This window comes from Atractosteus spatula, chromosome 13, assembly GCF_055471065.1.
Source record: "Atractosteus spatula isolate fAtrSpa1 chromosome 13, fAtrSpa1.hap1, whole genome shotgun sequence".
NCBI classification, from domain to species: domain Eukaryota; kingdom Metazoa; phylum Chordata; class Actinopteri; order Semionotiformes; family Lepisosteidae; genus Atractosteus; species Atractosteus spatula.
This window is the reverse complement of record NC_142718.1, coordinates 37,978,021-37,998,536: the sequence shown is the minus strand read 5'-3', so window position 1 is coordinate 37,998,536 and position 20,516 is coordinate 37,978,021. Positions and strand designations below refer to the sequence as shown.

The window sequence follows — 20,516 nt, the reverse complement described above, 5'->3', positions numbered from 1 at the left end:
CATATTTCTTACAATGACTATTTGTAATAAGACTTTATAAAATGAAATTTATGGATGCAGTTGCCTTCATGCAAACCTGTAACTGGTCAGCTGGAATGATAAGACTAAGAAAACAAAAACATGCTGCCCACGAAATTTACTACATTTGCATGTAGTTCAAACAAGCTCTATACTGTGACGGGGGAAAATGTTTTATAGTTTTCTATAAAAGAAATTAAATCATATGAGTTCCTTTCTTTGCAAACTGTGCAGAAAGAGAGGAAAGACAACTTAATGAAAGCAGTCTTTCTCAAAGATAACTACAATAAAATGCCGTTTCTGTATTCGCGTGCAGATAGCCACTAAAGTGCAGGCTGAATTACTACGAGACAAATTAAATATGAGAAAAGCAGGAATAGGAGATTTTATAAATGCTCTATTGATCACATTGTTAAAGATTAAGCTTTATTTAGTATCCTATTTTATCCTGGACCAACAGAACCTATTTTACATTCCACATGCTACTGATTATTCCATTTATCTTTATATAACTCACGGACTCCCCCATCCTTACGAAAACAATAAGCAAGAACACAAGATTGTATTAACCTTCTTTTCACTAAATAATATTCCAATGTTAATTGTTAATGTTCATCTGTGTAGTATAAGAATCTTCTTTTGCCAAAACAGCTTATTGCTCAGATTTTGCGATCTAAATCTATAACCTTTATGAGTTTTCAATCCAGTCTTTGACATCCTTGTGATTTCTGAATGTTAATAGTTACTGTGAAGAAATCTTTCTCCTAAATTTCATTTATTGAAGGCAAGATAGAGTACAGTGCAGCACTCCATGGTTGTTTTAGAATAGGAGTATAAGGCATGAGCTTCAAATGGATTTAACTGCAGCTTTTCACTTATAATACATTTAATATTAAACTGGAAAGATGAGTTGACTAAAAAGAAGCACAGCTCTCTGAGCTTCTGTTCATTTGTTCTACAAGTAAGACATGCTAATCCCATTTTATGAGGCACAAACTCACTGCTTGTTTTCTTTATGGCTTGTCCTAGCAAGGAGAAAATTAATCACTTCCATGGGAACCTAAGGAAAGCCCACATTCAACAGAATCTCCACTGCAGGATCAAGAGATAGTGTTGATTTTTATTTCTTTTTTATCCTCTCTAGAAAAATGTCATTGTAAAATGAAGTGTATAGATGAATAAATGCAGCAGTCGTGAGAATAATCGCAATGATATTTGCTATTAACATTTATCCTCATCCTTATTTTCTCCACTCTCTTCTCATCAAAATACGTGTTAGCTATCACAACTTGACACATTTCCTGATCTCAGCCCTCACACTGCTGCAGGATAAGGGTTGACAGAACATGACAACAAAGACTGCAACAACGTACTGTAAATACGCCTTGGGAGACTAAAACTGATCTAGTGAAAACAGGCAAGTCTCCTTCTGTGGCAGGAAGCCTTGGGGATGCGAGACTGTGATTGCCAGTGGGGGAGCATTCACCCACAGAAACTACAACTAAACACACCCCCTCTGGTGCTGTCAGGAAGTTCGGCTAATACTCTTCCTTATCAAACAAAAACACGTCAAGGTCTCCATTCTTGCTTACTTCCACCTTACCAGCCAGCAGCCATGCCACCCTGCAACTCACAGCTGGCAGCCCACTGAAGCTCAGCAGGAGTGAGCCCGGTCAGTACCTGGATGGAAAAACTATGGTTGCTGCTGGAAGTTGTGTTAGCGGGGCCAGTACAGTGATGGGGACACTATACAGTAAAATAAAAGGCTCTATCCTTCAGACTAGACATAAAACCGAGGTCCTGACTTTCTGTGGTCATAAAAAATCCCAGGCCATTTCTCGAAAAGAGTAGGTGTTACCCCGGCTTCCTGGTCAAATTTCCTCCTGTCCTTTATTAATAATCCCTGCGTCTGAACTGGTTTCATCACTCTGTTCTCCTCCCCACTGAGAGCTGCTGTGTGGTGAGTGTACTGGAGCATTAAGCTGCTGTCGCACTGGTAGTGGTGGAGGTGAGTCCCCATTACCTGTAAAGTGCTTTGAGCGGAGTGTCCAGAAAAGCGCTATAGAAGCATAAGGAATTATTATTACTACTACTACTTCAGCCTTCATTAAATTGCCCAGGTGATCCAACAGTTGTGATGGCCAACGTATATAGAAATGTCTAAAATAATTTTCTGTGTGGAGTATTTCATAGTCTATTGTGTCAATCAACATACAGTAAATAGAAAGACCACAGAGTGGCACAGTGCTTAGCATTGCTGCCTTGCAGCTCTGAGGACCTGGCTTCAATTCTGGACCTTCCCAGTGACCCAGAATTGAAAGAAACAGTGAGTGTATGGATGGAAAAAGACTGAAAGACTGCATGGTCTTACAGAATAGACCTATGGGCATACAGAATATGGATTACGAGATAATGTGTATATAAAGTACTGAATGTAAAAAAATAATACTGGACTAGCACAAAGAAATACTGAATATCAATATAAGCAGACACAGTAAAATCCAAACTCATCAGAGAATATGGACTTTGTAAGACTTAAAGGCTAAGGTTTAAGAAGGAACAAATGATAGTCTATAGTAAAATTGAGTCCAGTAATGAAGGTTTGAAAAGAACTGAAACTAACAATGGACCAAGAATTGACATTGTTTTTTAATAATCATATCTTATTCTCCCTTCTGGTCAAACATTTTATACAGTACAATATATAACTATAGTTACACAATCATTTATCAGTAGAATAGGTATTTGTTAATGATGGAAACAGCACAAGCTTGCATATACTGTATTATTTTCCAATGTTATTAATATTTTTTTCTGTATCTTACTATTATTCTGAGGGTAAACTACACAATACTCTATGGAAAATCCTGTTTTACAGAATGAATCTGACCATGACTCATTCTGTAAAAATTAGATTTTACTGTATTCCCTTCCCCTTTTTTAACATTTTTTACTATTTATGCACAGTTAATAGAATGCTGCAGGAGATGTGTTTAAAACTAGTTTTAAAGCCTGCAGTTCTTCTCATTCAAAGATGTCTGCACTGTGGAGAGTAACAGGAGCTGCAAAGCTGGTGTGCTCATTATAAGCAGCTATGGGTATAGCTCCTTGTAAGCGTCTCATCTTGGATTCCTTAGATGCAGACTCCTATTGTTTTAAAAGAGGACATACAAGGAGGACTTTCTGTATTTGATCAGAATTGTTTAATGTGATCTATCACATTATTTTAAATAAAACAAGCAGCATTCTTCCAAATTTTGCAAAGGTAAACAGCTGCATGTCATTGTCCTTTTTCAAAGCCATAGAAAACTTGTCTATTACTGGATATGACTGGATATTACTGGCATTGTCCTCAATAGAAGGTATTAGACAGCAGCAATATGTCTTTCTACCGAGTTTAAAGCAGGGAGATGCATTAGAAGACAATGACCGATTGCACAGCAAATGTTGCATTCTTATTCAATATACAAAAATACCCTCATCTTTAATATTTTATTAGGTAAAAGACAGAAAGCCTTTTTCACAGAAAGCTTTTGGCAAACAATAAAAGGTAAAGTGTTTTTGCAGAGCTTCACTAGTCACTGATGTAGATGGCTGTAGCAGCTTTCTGCCTTTAGGAAAGATTGGGACCTCCTGCAAATAGGTTGTAAGAACTCACCACTAGGTTAGAAAAGGCAACGTATGGTTTTATGAAGAAATGCTGGGATTTCATAGCCTCACAGTTATCACAGGTTATTGGAGTCAAACATGTCATTTACACCTGGCCTTTTCCTTTATTACTTCAGTGGTTTAAATGTAACTTCATTTTACACTCTCTCTTCTGTTGCTCCATGTTGTTCTGTATCTCCTGTGGCCCTTCAATGTTCACAGACTGTTCAATCAATATGTGGTGAGATGCACTCAATTTACAGTACATTAGGTATACAAATCATTTAAAAGCACGGAAGAGCTGAGTCACCCCTTGAGATCACATCTTAGTCCACAAACTCAAAGGACAGTATTTAGAAAAGACAGACACATGACAGTGGAAACAAAGATTGTCGTGTGATCTGTTGAGAACATTAGAAAGTTTAAAAACAAGAGAATCATCTAGACTGTTTGGTAGTAGAAGTTAATTGATCGAAGATATCTCATCCAAAGAAGTCAAGTTATTGGCTCCAGCAACATGGGTGGGTGCCTAGCTCCAGACTCAACAACACTTTCTGTAAAGAAGTGCCTCCTGTACTCAGGATAATTAGGCACTGTCAAGATGAAGATTATATGAAATGTTTTATTGCCAAGGTAGATAAACAAGTAATGCCATCATGGAGATCCCCTACCTTCCCACAATTTCATAACCTTTCACATATTTGGAAAAATGTGCTTACGAGCTGTTTCGAAGCCCCTAAGCTTCCCACCCTGGTCTACAATAAATGGCCATACTCCCTGGCACCATCTTTAATACAAATTGCCTGCACTCACTTACAGTATATGTATAAGAGATACGGAACTGAACATGTGATGGAGGACAGTAGTCCTTATTGGGGTGCAGCCTAGGATCCTTCTTTCTTTTCCTCTGAGAACAGGCAACCGACGAATCCTTTTTTAACTTGCACAAGCTGTAGCGCAACACCATACCAGCAGTTTCAACTGAAGATTGCACTTGACCTTGTCGTAGATGCAATGTGCTGCCGAATCAGAATGATCCTGAATTTACTCTCAGTCTGCAGTTGTTTGTTTGCAAATCTAAAGGAAACTAAAAATTCTATTTTATGAGGCTGGGTGACAATTGGTACAACCTCATAACAGAATTTTTGGATTCATTTGCAGACCATGTTTTATTGAAAGAACTACTGTACAGCTACATAACATTTTTGAGGGCAAAAACTGATTAAATGTTGATACCTTTTCCTGCCTCCAATATGTATTTGATTAGCTCCCTTTACTCTTTCTTTTCTTGTTTATCAAGAGTTTTCAATCACTTGTTTGCTTGTCACATATCTGTTGTAATTTAGTCTTTGTCTTGTTCTGTTTTAAAAAGTCAATAAAGATTGGATCAGGAAAATGACAGAAGAAACTGGTTGCAAGAATAGTGTAAGTCCCACTTGTTTTACTGAACTGGCCTCTTACAAAGCTGAAGAGCAAGTGTTCAATAACTTTGAATCACAATTAACTAAATGCATTACAACTGCATTTATTCTAAAACCTTATCCATAGAGAAAAAAATGTTAATACATTTGCAACAGCAAGGAAAAACCTTAGAAAAATTAGTACCGCGATATATTGGTGAATTGAGCATTGTGTGTTGGTGTATACATATAAAACAAACAAAACTGTGGGTGAAGCACAGGCAAGTAATACTAGATAAAGCATCCAAGACAAAAAATGTTACAGTAAAAGCCAATGAAGGTAATCATTACTTTACAGACAGCAATAAATCACGAATTGTACTTGGTTCTTTCTCTCCAATTTGCCAAAGGCTACAGTAACATTGTTATTAAATAATTCAGAAGAGATGTGTCCTCATGCCAGGGCTATTACATTTCCACTGTAAAGATGAGGAAAAGCAATTAAGCCTTAATATATGAAGAAATGAGGGATGAGCTGACCTGAATCTCTGAGTCAACGAGATCTTGTCCCACTTGGTTCAGGGACCCAAAATAGAACACAAGCTATTTTTCATTCATTAGCCATCAAGCATTGATCAACTTCAGCTACAAGGCAATGATTAATAGCTCTTCTCATCAGACATGTCATTTAATTAAATGATGACGGAATGTGAAATGGCATTCCATTCAGCAAAAAGGGAGGTGATCTTTCATGGTAAAAACAATGCATTCTGTTAAATTGACGAGACTGATATGGTTTTAATCTGTTCTATAGTTCTGCATTTCAGGATATTATTATTATTATTATCATCATCGCTGGTGTTGTACAAAGGAGATAATTAAGAATAGGGGCTTTTAATGTTCCAGAAACAGAAACAAATGAAACAAACACTTAAGCTATATCAAAGCTCCATTACAAAAAAAAATGTATTCCTTCTTTTTAAGTCTTGTACTTGTATCTTTATTACAAAACCTCTGCTTTAAAGGTTGCCTGCATGACACTTTAAAGAAGCAAAAAATGTTTGTTATAAACACACATTTGGATCAATAAAACAAAAAAAGAAAGATGTACTGTAGACAGTTAATATGCAAGAAAAATAGTAAAATCATGATAACAAAGACTCCTGTTTCTGTAATGTTCCTTGGTCAGGTATGAAGATGTCAAGAAAAGACTCAATCCTGAATACTAAGGAGCTTTCAAAGCCAGTCAAGGATAAAGTCACTGAAAAATCAGGAGAAGGGCACAAAAAACTGTGAAGTCTCTGAATGTCCCTGTGAGCAGTGTATTCAATAATCTAGAAATAGAAGGTGCATCGCACCACACATTGTCCCTTCAGACTAGGCAGCTGGGCAAGGAATAAACTCGTGGGGGAAGCCACTGTGAGTCCAACAGCAACTCTGGAAAAGCTACTGAAGTCAATGGGAAGGAGGGAGAAAATGTGTATCAGTCATCAATTTCCCAGTCACTCCACAACTGGGGCGTGTTTGAGTGGGAAACCTTTTTCACATCCTGCACTGAGTTTGGAACAAAGCATCTTTGTTATGATGCAGAAATGTGGCATTTAAAAGTTGTTGAAATGTTTTGGTCTAAATATCGTACCAGGTGCTGGCGCAGACTCAACACAGCAAACCTCCCCGTCTACACCATCCCTACAGTCAAGCATGGTGGAAGCATCAGGCTATCAGTCTCCTCAGAAGGACTGGAAATCTCGTTAGGACTGAAGGAGAAACAGACTGAGCAAATAGTGAAAGTAAAAGAACAGGCAAATAGTAAAAAAAAATAGGTGTGCAAAGTTAGTAGGAGATTTACCCAGAAAGGTATGCAGATATAATTACTGCCAAAGATACTGTACATCCAATAAATATTGAGTTCACAGTATTGAATATTAATGTAATCAACATTTCATTTTTTTATCAGTTTTTGCTGACATTTACCATAACTTCCTTTTTGTTCTTCATTTTGATCATTCAGGTTTTGAATAAAATATTAATTTAAAAATGCATAAGCATGATTTTGTAATTTCACGAAATGGGACTCCATAAGAAGGGTCTGATTACTCAGGCACTGTATATACTCTACTGTATGTGAGTGTGGAAAGAGTTATTAACAGTATTTATTTAGAATGACTTTACTAAAATAAATAAAGAAACATTCCTACCCTGTATTGTTTTATGTGATAATGCCTTAAAACTATCCTAAAAAATGATTAATGTTTTTTCAGAGACATATAACCCCCAGAACAAAATTTAATGAATATACAATATGTACATTTACAAGAGATTCAGCCTTGCCAATGAAATAAAGTGATATGTCTGTCTCTGTGGGTGCACCAGAAAGACCAATAATTCACTGCAGTTAGTCGATAGTACTGTAATAATACACTAGGAATAACATGATACATCAAAAGACAAATGTTCTCCAAAAAGCCTAAACCTAATTATGGCTAGAAATTTGTGATTAACCATTGTTCAGCATCCTGTAGTAATGGCCATGGAGTGATTCAGGTAATCAAAAGAGAACAAGTCTACTGAGTAACAAAATGATTGAAATGAAGTGCACAGGTTCTAAATCAACTTGTCTGTTCCACCTCTGTCCACAGGAATACTGCATGTACATTCCACCACAGAGAGAGGTCCTGAGCCAAACTGTTAAACACAATTTTCCTGTGTGACAATTTAACTATGTTTTGAAACTACAGCACGTTACAAGAGCAAAGTAAAAACTTAATTTGGTACAGTTTCTTATACTATGTCTGGCTAGCACCTGCAGGGTAAACATCTGTGTACTGCAGTACGCTGTGTAGAGATAATAAAAAGAGAAAGGAAAATCATGCATGATGATCCAGTATTGAATGCATTTATTAAACTGTTAATGCATGATCTACTCTATATGCTGCTTTTATTAACTCAAAGATGACCTTACTACTGTCTAGTCACGCTTCTCTCTGCATAATTAATCTCTCCTCTCCAAATTCACAATTAATTTTTTAAATAGTCCTGTGATAATAGATGATACTGCTGCATTTGACAATCTTCATTCACATTATTGCATCCTGATGATGCCCATAACCTTCTATAATTTGGTGTTTTGAAACACTGTTTCAAAGTAATTGTCTTAACATGATTGTTCAGTCTTTAAGTATTATCATGCTTTTATTGAGGTAAGAATATATATACTGTACTGTATTCTATATACTATATTCATCCCACTCCACAGTTTATTATTTTGAAATCTATCCTCATATTAAAAATGGTAGGTTACCTCAGAATGCATTTTTTGGGGTGGCACAATAATTAGCATAGCCAACAATGTAAGAGTGCTCATTGAGTTATGAGTGAAAATTTTAAAATACACAGGACTTGATAAGAGTAGGATTAGAGGACCAGATCCATGTTGAAATGTCAGTCTCATATCTTATTTGGATAAATGGAGGGCAAATACGTTTTAGTGAGGTATTGTATAACATTTATTTGGTTAAGCCATAGCTAACCTGAATAACCCTAAGAAAAAGTCTTGATACTGTAAATGTCAATTAGCCTTGGGTTCCTGTCTTATAAACTGTAGATTTAACCAATACGTTGCAACATGCTATACTTGTTAATTTAATAAGTAGTTTCATTCATACTAATTAACACACAGAGTTTTAAAAATATATTTTAATTGATAAGTTCAATGTTGGATACAATGTACAGTATCAAAGAGAGGCTGTATCATTGAATAGCCATGTAGTTTGATGAAAACAGATTGTTAATGCTTTATATGTCTGTAAAGAACCAAAAATAAGCATTCATATTATTATATAGTATTTATATTATAACACAAGTTACTTTTTAATCAAATGGAGACTATACGCATGTTAAAATTCCCAAAGCATTGCTTATAAAATGCTCTTGGTGTCAAGCTATAAAAGTTTAAATGATCTCCATTATGATTAATATAGAAACTTTCAGAAGTAGGTCGCCTACTGTAGATGACCAACAAAAATTATCTGTTGTCACTTGCATTCATCTTCAGTTTCTATTGATCTGCTGTGAAAGCAAGAGCGAAAATCAATATGAGCAATCATCGGCTGCTCTACAATATTTATACTATAAAGATATTTCTTTAGTATTGCTTTGTAATGGCAGGTATTACTAGATCTTATTTAGCATCCGATTCTCAAGTAGGCTTTATTGAACAACCCAGTGGACACTTTCGATGGCTTTAGAAATTAATATGAGATGCTTGTAGAAAAGCCAAATGAAGAAATGATGTTGGGCTGTACTACTGCCTTCCTCTAATAATCACTTCACAAACAAAACCTAAATAGAAATAATAGTTTAACCAGCCCACTAAATAGAAAATATGTCATCTGTGACATATGCATGTTCTGTTGAAAATTAATAATGTCATTTGTATAGACAAGGGGAATAATCCCTATATGTAGTTTAGTCCTAAAGCTCCTAACCACTAGTGAAGCAATGCTTGTTTTTTGGAGGGTCACATGCAGTTACCCTCCTCCCCCCCAACACAGGTTCTACTGTCATCAACACTTATGTCTAATGAGCTGATATTTAAATAACTTATACAGTCTTGCATTCATGCCACTATCCTTCTCTGGAAAGGCGAAAAAGCCTCTTCATCTGTTCTCCAACTGTGAATGGCAGAATGGAAATAGGACTGGAACTAAGCCTTCATGTTTCATTATCCATGCCCGTGTCTCCTGACATAAGTAAATGCACTAACGTTTAGGATGATCTCCCACATTCCTGTATTAACTGCAAAGAGTAAGTGCATATGTGATTCAGATTTCCGAGCCACATCGGCTCATTGGGCCAGATACTGCACTGGTTCACATGAAAGTTATAAAGAGAACATGAGACTCCTCCCCCTCTCTGTCCAGAAAAGGCCTATCAGCTTGGTGAACAGGGGCTGGAGTCCCTCACTCAATGTACACCAGCAGTGTCTGCACCAGGGCCTCAAACCCACAGTCAACCAGTTATGGGTCCAGACTTTTATTCACTATGCGACACTTTCAAATGACCAGACCTGAGCACAACTGCTACTGCATGAGATACCAATCTCGTGACATTATGAGAAATTGCGTTTATTTACAAAGATTGCTTTGTATCATAAGAGCTGCTGCTCCTCACTATCAAACACCTTTACAGGTCATTGACTTTACTGTGACAATGACCTACTGTATCAAGGCCATTTCTCAGATTGGTTATTAAATCTCGATAACAAAATAAATTAATTAATGGTATAGAAAAAAACAAATTTCAAATGAAGCACAAATTTGTGAACTTTGTGAAAGTACTGTATGGTTGCCATTGTTGTCGAAAACCGCTGGTCTCGCGGGAGTTTGAGCGAGGTGCAACATGAAGCTGCCTTTCCTGCTCATTAGTCACCGTAATGACTGATAGGATGTACAAGCAAATAAGTACAGGTTGTGCAGGAGACATTTCACCGCAGAAATGTTCCAACACGATCTGCATGAAGAGTTAACAAGTTAGTAGTCTTGTTGGTGAGACAGTCTCAAAGTCAAGACCAATATTTCTACTGGATTAAGAGAGATACAGTATGTTTATAAGCCTACTTGTTTACAATGTAATAAGGCTGCTTCAAGTCATTGGAAATTTTGTTGCCTCATTCAGAATTGCAGAATATGGTGCTGCACATACCTGGAAATGTCATCTGTTTTGGGATGTAAATTGGAGGTTTTACAAGTTAGTGTACATTTTACTTTTGTTGTGGTGTGAAATGCACTCAGCAATGCCGATTCTCTCTAACCCCGAAATATAAAAATAGCATTGTAGTTCCCCTTTAATGGCATACCTGCACTTCAACAAAACATCTTATCACAAGGCTGATCACTTTACACAGCTTACGTTTCCAAACTTCTTGCTTTCTACACATTCAACCCAGTAATGGCACATCAGGAAGTTGGATGCTTGTTATACTATGATTTATTTTTACCTATTTTTAGAATCAACACTGTCATATACCAGCTTGAACTCAGTAAAGCATTTGATTTAGATGGTAGCTTCTTCTAAGATGTTTTGGATCATGTGGACAGAATGAAGGCTGCTATTATCCATCAAGAAAGAAAAAGAAAAGCAAAACCTTCTACATCATCTTGACTTCTGAATATTATAATTGTTGTGTAAAATGTATTAATTGTATTACCTCATTCTATTTCTACAGTGAAAACTTAGCCTAATCTGAGATTTAGTCATTTCCTCCTTTGGGTCTTGGATGATAAAAGTAAAATACCGCTTAACAAATATTGTGCCTGTAAAATATTATCTGTATACAGAACGTCACACTTTATATTTTATTTTGTAATGATCAGATCAATTAAAAAACTCCACTGGGCTCCTGAGAGGGTCATCCTGTCGGGAAATCAGTATCAACTTTAAAAGAAGCAGAAGGCTTCAAGGTGTTTTGGAGAATATGGTGGTCTAAGATATGAAGATATGAAAACCATGCACCTTTCCTCGTTCATATACTGAGTTGTAAATTGTCAAGTAGCACACGGGCTACCGGCAGATAAGCTTTGAGGAGATCAGACTGAACCTCTGTTGGTCTGAGGTTCCTGACTTTCTCAGCCAGTACAAGAGTCCATAAAGACCGCAGGTTCTCTCCACTCTGTCCTTAGTGGGCCATGACTGGGCTTCAACAAGCATGGCTGTCCTCACCATGTCACACAATGCTGGCTGCTATGGCTTGCCAGGCACAAAGTGCCCTTACTGAGAACTGCATCTGTCCTGACAATCCAGCTGTAGGTGCTCTGGGTCTTGCTGACCCTGAATTTTGCTGTGTATAGCTAGTTCAAGCAAAGAGAAAAGCTAGATGAAGTATATGGTATGGTAAATCCACCACAGTAAATCAATTTATCAGCATTTTCTTGGGAGGTATGAGGAACACAGTAACGGGGAAAAAACACACACAAGGTACCATAGCCTGGAATCAAACCCTGGACCTAGTACTGACCACCGCACCACTTCGCTGCCCAATTGGCAATTCTGTACCATAGTAATTTAAACAATTGTTTGACTGGATTATTGTCTTTGTCACTGGAAAGCTCAGGAGAGTCCAAGCCTGCCTTCTTCTCAAATCTTGACAGCTGCTCTTCCCTGCTCTGTTTACCTGACCCTCCCGACTCTACAGACACAAACATCTGTTCTCTCTTCTGACTGGCACACAGTGTGCTTCTGTATTCTTTGTTTATTCAGGAGCACGTGATGCTCCCATTCTACACAAAAATGTCAGGTATTTATTCATCAACGTTTTGAGCCTGATGAAACCATTATTAATGCACCAAATGTATTTTGAAATAAAAGTAAGATGTACTGTATACTGAAACAGAGTCTACAATACACAGATACTGCTATTCAGGCTGCTTTATGGAAAAATAAAAGATTTATGTACAGATAGAAACTGATTAAATAATTAAACCCTCATATGATTTGACTTAAAAACCTAACTCGTTTTTTTTTTCCAGATTTTCTTGTCTAGAGGGATTTGATGCAATCAGAATTATATTAATTTATGAAGGATGGTTACAGAGCTGCATTACTCTGAAGTGGACTGTTTCTGCCACGGTTCTTTAATTCCACTAAGTAAACAATTAAATCCTCCTTAATATTCCATGCATACTGCAAATCTTCGTCTTTTGTTTGAAAAAGAATGGTGAAGCCTTTGATTAGATGGCTCTCAGGAACAACTACTGAATGCTCATTGTAGATTATTTTGGAGTCATGCAAGGAAGAACTCCATCAGAATTTACAGCAGGTCCACTATATATATTGATCATAGAGATCCAATAGACGTTTATAATAATTCCACACAACTGACGACAAAAGTAAACAAAAATAAACAGATGAAGGAACATCTTCTCTCCTTGTAAATCATTTTGAGTAAAAATGTCATTCTAATATGGGATCAGTAAAAGATTATCTACAGTACAGACATATGTTTGAGGTACAGTACACTGCACAAGTAATGTAATATTACAACCGAGGTGTAATGTACAGTACTTGCATACATCTCAGGAAATGTTCTTAAAAAATATTTAATTTTGACCACATTTCCTCCACGTTTAGCTGTGTACAGCATCTGCTTAGGTATTTCAAAGGGCAAGGAATGATATTTCAACTACTAGGACTTTGTCAGACATTAAGACTTTGACTTCCAAAGAATGGGATCTTCACCAATCTGATGATGTTCTAGAGGTATAAATAAATTTGTCCTGTTAAAATGTACATTTTATGCTCTCCTTTGAGAGTAAGGTCTTTGAGAGTCACTACAATTTGATCAAAACTGTTGGATCTCTGATTTTTGTTTTCTCGAACTTTTGTATTTCGACAAATTTAACTTTCCAGTGCTCTGTCTAATGCCCCTCTCTGCTGTTCCCTCTGGCTCCCTCTCTAAATGGAATATCAATTATTTTACACAATATTGTTGCAGCGAGCTCTACTTTAGAAACACATGTCATACTTTATGTTTTGATGAGTGTAGCACCATGACTGTGTATTGCTTGAAAAAAAAACTGTTGTGAAAAATGTTCCACTTCCCATTCACTGAATTACCTGTTGTGCATATGTTCTGAAGTAGAGTTAATTGAATGCTAACATTCTGTAACGTATTACAGAAATTGCACTTATGTTAGGATGTTCATACTTCACTGCTGACACATGAAAAAATGAAATTGACAAAGTACTATGCTTCAATTTAGCAATGTCTTCTAGATTTTAGCCATAATTTATGCACTTAAAGCAATAAAATAAATTAGGCAATAATCACTTTTTCAAAATGCTATTGAGCAATTTACTTCCAAATTAGTGAGAGTACTGTGTGAAAGTGGATGCCAAGCAGCATGTGAGGGCTAGACTCAGCACAGTGCAGTAACCTTGAGCAGACCCCTGGCCCTCACCTTCGGGACCTGGTATATATCCATTCATGAGCTTAATGGAGCAGGCAATTGCAAAATCATCACAGCTTTAACTCGCATTACAATGAGCACTGGGAATGCAAATTTGGTATAAAAAATACTGATAGCGAGCAAACAGAACAGGCGTTGAGAAAGTAATGGTTTCACTTGCCGTCAGTGGCTTTGTACTACGCTTTGATGTGTGAAAAGGAGGTACAGGTACAGTATGAAGCTCCTGCTTATTACTGCTGTTAAATGGCAGGGAAATAGTCCATTTGGCAGATGACATATCCCTGTCACATGCACTTGTGTGGGTATAGCAGGTGCCAACACTTAGAAAACTAACTAAAGAATATTATGTTTTTATTTCCATGATTAAATATCTCTGATAGCCCTTTATATGTAATTACACTATTCTTACATATAATGGAGAAAGTCTAATATTCTGACACATTAGTTTAATATGATGGATGATACGAGCCTTGCTGTATTAATATGAAATCATTGCATTACTATGATCAGGGTTAAACCTTGATGGAATTTTCATTTTTTGGACCATTAGTGCAACTGTCCTCCTTTCAAGCAGCTAAACAGCACCAGTAGGGACATGAATCCAGTTATCCCTCAAAAAAAATCACCCTAAAGCAAAATTCTGCTCTTCAGACTTCAGAGAGAAAAAATAGCGTCCTTTTAATTTTTTGTTTACTAAATACTATGAATAATATTTGGTTGCTGGCCTGAATATTCCTACTAATGTCCACATACCACTGTTCTAGAGACACAAACAACAAGGAAAGGTGCCATAAAAGAAGAAGTGGAACAGGCAGAAAGAAATTGATGTAATTTTTTTGTTGTTGTTGTTGTGACTAGCAAAATTAAGAAACTAAGAAATGATCAGGCAGGCCTGGAATTCAGTAGCAACCAAACAAAAAGCTGTAATTAATTAGTTTGCAGGAGGAAACTGGATGAGTGCAGTCAAAAACGGAAACCTGTGGAATATTCCTGGGGACATCTTGGAATTGGGATGGAAAATGAATACAAGGATACAGTAATTAACAAATAACAATTAAGATAATTAACAAATAATCAGGTCACAAAATATTTGCACAAAGTCCACTTATTACAACAATGTATCAAAGGTACGTACAACCTCTCGTAAAGAAATAGCCACCATCGGGTACTGTACCAGGTTTATAATTTGAAAATGCTAAGGGATGGTGGCTTTGACTTCTCATTTTGTGTTGTACAGTACCATAGAAATAATATTTTTATTACGATGAGAATAATTTACGGTGCAACATCAGAGGGTGCACAGTGTTGGCAAACTAAAACATTTTGATTTGACTTATACAGTAACAGTCAGAAAGGTTATTTAGAATAAACTATGGTGATTTGGCTTATCTTTAACCTCACTGATAATTGACTTTGTTTTGTGGATTTGCCATGGCTTATAAAGCAGACTATAGAAAAACGAATGTCTTGGGTTCTAGAAGTGCACTTTCACTGAAATGCAGGAAATGTCAACGTGTAGGAGGATCTGAAAAGAAAACAAGAAAACACTAATGCCATCTGTCAGCAATGGGGATGTGTGACATTTACAAAAAGGAATTTGCACAGAAAATGACCTTTCTTTATCAAAACATCACAGGAAGGTATATATGGTAGATTTGACTGATAACACCTAGTCATTCTCCACAAGACGCAGGTGATAAGGCTACTGAAGAGGTGATGGCTGTTCCATTCATTTGTTCAAAACCACCTATCCAACAACTAACCCTCCTGAACAGTTTCTATTTTACATGTCATGATGCAGTTCAATAAGGCTTCTTATTCTTTGTGGTATAAGTCTCTGTAGGAAGTCATCTAGGAAATAATAAAGCAGCATTCTGTGGAAACAGCTTGCAAAAAAAGGGATGAAATAAATCGCAAATTCAATTTTAATGTAAGTCAGAGCTAAAGAAACAAATAACTGGGAAGAAGACCCTTCTGAAGTTGAGTCCACAAAATACAAGAACATGTGTGGTTCACGCCTTCTTGGTTCAGTTCTTCCCAAGAACACCTTTAACTCACTTTTTTATGCCACTTTTCTCTGAATCAAAACTATGGCTTTCAAAACAGAATTCCAGAACGCAAAGTAAGTAGGACAGAAATGTAACCAGGAAACTGAAAGAGACACACTCAGGTTCATCTTCACATCACGAGGTCTTTTTGGTGTTGAGTGACCAACCATTCAACTGATGCACCCTACAGTCCCCGAGACCGTATACTCCTCATAATAATGTTTTGATATAAACATTTTGTGAACGATACAATGTAGTATTAATGTTTGCTGGTGAAATGTAATTCTGCAGCAATCTGGTAACCTTCTGCAGCTTTTACACTTTTCTCCAGTTTTTGCTATAAGATGATTGCTTTAAAGGTGCTGTTTAGCACTATTACAACTTTATTTAAATGTTCCCCAGTGGTTAGTCAGTGTACTATGTTGGAGATTTCTATCACACTAGCTGCCTCTGGCATGTGAGACATCTTCACCATTCATGGACCATATAATATTAATTATAAATTACTTTAAATATCTCAGGCACTACGCAACTATGTCATTAGACAAATACAAGTGACTATGTCATGAACTACTGCAACAAACTTATATTAGGAATAACGAAGTGAAAAAGCAAACTGAAAAATTATATTTATATTCTACTAACAATAAGCTGAAATTGATATAGTAAAAAGCAGGGTCTTCTTTGCACCAATCAAAATCTCCCCTGAATAATCTTTCAATATGACACAGCTAGATAGTCACATATTACAGTTCTGAGTTTTTATTGGGCTCACACAGTAGCTAATTGATATTCATACCCAGCAGCCAACATGACCCTGCAGGGCATTTCTTACTGGACCACGATTCCAATGCTTAATGCAGCTCTTCATGTTTACTACCACCTCAGAGCACTTCCTCTCTTCATTTTTTAATAAATAATTTGACCTTTAAAAATAGCGCTTGAAAAGTGTGAATCATGTTTTAAACCATGTTCCACATCTTTTTTTTTTGGTAACACTGTATTAAGGTATGCATTAGTTATTAATGAATGACACCCTAGCACTCATCAGATGATGGACAGGCCCTGTAGAAAGGCTGGCTAAGGTACATATTACCTCTCATCACTAATGACTAATTCCTACTTAACGTGTTTCACTAATAAAGCATGGCTTAGCCATGTATTATACATTTAATAGATGTTTCAGTGATAAAGTGCCAAAATATGGCTGACAGGTAACCTACAGGTACAGGAAGTAAAGTGTTACTTTCATTTGCTGTTCATGCATCAGTCATACTTTGTATACTGTGCACATATTTCCAGTGCATTAGATCTCTGTACAATATCTGGAATAAAACAGAGTCTGAAAGGAGATGGTATCCTGAAAAACAAAGACTGATCTATAATGAAAAAAGAAATAGGCTTGCAGTTATACTGGCAGAGTGTTTGATTTTTGAGCTTTTGAAGTTATGACAGTAAAGGGGCAGAATTGTAAAATGTTGCCAAGAATCAATAAAAGCCTGAACAATTGTTATGCACTTCTAAAGGCAATCAGTATTTTATTCCTTTGTGTCTTTTATCTTTTTCAAAATTGCCTTTTTTGTCTAAGTGGAAAGACATTTCTAAAGTGTTTGTGGCACTGGCATTTAGTAACTCAGTGGCATGATAACAGCCTTCTGGATCTCTTTAAATCTTAAAGAAAAAAACAAAGCGTTTTAAAATAGATTGTTTACTACTGCTGGCTACTTAAACTGAAACATTTGCTTCTTGCTTGTGTTTTCAATGTACTGTAACGCTTACGGCCCACAGGTACTGTGTAAGAGCCGGCGTACCAGAGCAGGTGACGTCACCGCCCTTCCCAGTGATAGCAGGACCACAGCCCCTGGGCTGTGGAGAGATCTCTCTTTGGCTCACCGGGCTGGGCCCCTGCTGAGTGACGCGGGAGTCCCGGGTTCGAGCCCCCGACGGTGCGGGGCCGACCTAATGCGGCAAGGGCGCCCTCCTGAGCCCCCGTAGCGTTACAGTACTGTATGCTTCATGTTGGCGCCACTTAACTCCAGTTCTGGACTGCCAAAATCCTGGAGGTCTTATAAAAAGACTTACATCTCCTGCACTGAAGGAAGTGGGAAAAGAGGTCAAACCGGTCCTTTTAAGTCCATACTTTATCCATTAAGCAGTTAGGAACTCGGGTGGAGTGAAAGCTTGCTGACACTGTGGCCCAACAGGAAGGGATCTGCGCAGCCCTGTTTCTTACTGTGTGAGCAGCTACTGACCTGTTTCACACTGTACCCCAGAAGAACAAAATTCTGATCAGGAGAAACCGCAAAGGTAGAAGCCTTAAACATGGACTAGGGAAGAAGAAAGGAAACAAAGTCAGAATCCCACCTTACTTTTTTTTTTCTAGCAAGTCTTCGACGTGTCTTTATTTATTATACTTACAAAAGTGGCGTTTTTCAAAACAATCCCCGTCTGGTTGCTGTGAACATTGTGTTTCATGACATTGCCGTCTCTGTCTCTGTACACAATTTCTTCATCTGTTGGAAACAACAAAAAACAAATCGCTGCATGTAGTGCCGAAAAGGACGAGACAGTTTCCACTTTTATGATTCAGGTAATTTACTGGAGTCGTCTGATAACTACAAAACATTATGTGAAAGTAAAAAGGCTTGAACATATCATCACATCTGATGTTCAGCTGAAGAGACTGCTATTACTGCATTTTTCTCTGCAGAGTTTAGCAAGGGTTCAGTCAAGGAGAGTTTTGCTTTCCATATATTCAGACAAGAATTCAATCAAAATTTTATTGCTGCTAAAGGTAAAGCCTACAGATAGCATATCTCGACATCAAGAAATATGACAATGGAGAGACGCAATCATTTTGATTTAATCCAGGCCTAACTCAAGAATGAAATGCGCAGAAACTGAACTCTTGCATTATGGTAATGCCTCAGAGCCTAAAGAATTTTAGGCTGGAATTTTACAGTAGACCTCAATAAATGACTGCTGATATGTCAGCCTAGAAGAAACAATGAATATGAATTTGAGCACTGCAAGAATGTTAACCCATTATACATATAAGAAAAGGAGTAATGACTTCAGGGATGAAATTATATATTTCTCTCAATACTGTATATATTTTCTTGTGCATCACAGTGGGTTGCTGGGAAGACAAAAAGGTCTCCGGGCCCAATCCTCAACCCTGTCATCAAGGCACAAAGTGTTAGTAGAAAAATAATTATCCAGCCTTTTCAGCTTTTCCCCAGGGGGATCGCAGTTGAGTCAGGGCCTTGCCCAGCAAGGACCAGGCACAAGACAGGAGGTGTGCCAGCCCATCACAGGGCACACACACATACAGTACATTTGAGGTTCACTGTAGAGACACCAGTTAGCCTGGACAACATGTTTCTGGACTGTGGGAGGAAACCAGACCACTCAGACAAAGCTCAACCAAAGCACCTCAGAATGGAATCCCGAACCAAAGAGCTAGAAGGCATTTGGCACTGACTACCACACCAATGTTCCACACAGACTGCATTAGCATTGCAATGAATATAATTATCATCAGCCATTTTGCTGTTTACTTGGCAAAAGGCATACATGACAAAATACAGCATTTTGGGTTTTCATCAAATCCTTCTAAATAAAAGGCGTTGTTTTTTTTAGATATTTTTCATTATAAAACTTCACTGGAATGCCCACTTGTACACTATGTATGTAAAACCACAGGAAGGACAAAACTCCTGTAATTTAACAATACAATCCCTCTGAAGCTCAGAAACACAGAAGTACAGTAGTTTTCAGTATAGTGTTCACATTTTCTAACTGTAAGAAATAATTTGTCTATTTTATAAATGTATAATAAAATTGTTGTCTCAGAAATAATCCCAAAATTACAGTAATAATAACAGTATATTTTGAGCTTTTATGTATTTTCTTTACTGCCCTTATATCATTGAAAGATATTTTATATGCTATTCATAAAATGACTTTGATCCACCCAAAGACACAGACTGTTCGAACAATTCCATGGGAATTAGTCCCTCTAGAAAGCATTGTCTCCCTTCATTTATTGTGCATCAAACTCGAGTGACTTTGACTGTGGCATAAAGAACTAAATCACCTCATTAGTGAGAGAGCTGATTTGGCACAGGTGATGAGGTGACTTAACCAGTTGAATTCCAAGCCTGATGAAAATTAACAAAGAAAAACACAGAAAGGAGCCACTGTGTCACTCTTATCAAGGGAACAACTCCTTTGTCTCATCAGTATGAAACAACTGAACTAAGTAATATCACTTGGACTCACCAGCTGTTTAGATAAGTCTTCTTCAGCAAAGAATCAAGACTTTATGTAAACTAACCTGATGAATGTCAGCAAGCATGGCACTGTTTGTAATCTGTCCATGAAGGATCATCACTACAGAACTCCACTTATAGAGACTGATGTTAATCTGACTG

At 37.1% G+C, this 20,516-nt stretch overlaps 1 protein-coding gene across 1 annotated transcript in view; it reads right to left on the bottom strand.

Moving 5' to 3' along the window:
• The window catches only part of LOC148822379 (inactive dipeptidyl peptidase 10-like), a 121,451-nt gene that overhangs the window by 24,946 nt on the left and 75,989 nt on the right, over positions 1 to 20,516 (bottom strand). The window contains exons 4-5 of the mRNA XM_088930505.1: positions 18,499 to 18,593; positions 18,333 to 18,407 (exon numbers count right to left, since the gene is read on the bottom strand). Of these exons, the coding sequence (XP_088786631.1) occupies positions 18,333 to 18,407; positions 18,499 to 18,593 (170 nt within the window). The remainder of the gene's footprint in view (positions 1 to 18,332; positions 18,408 to 18,498; positions 18,594 to 20,516) is intronic.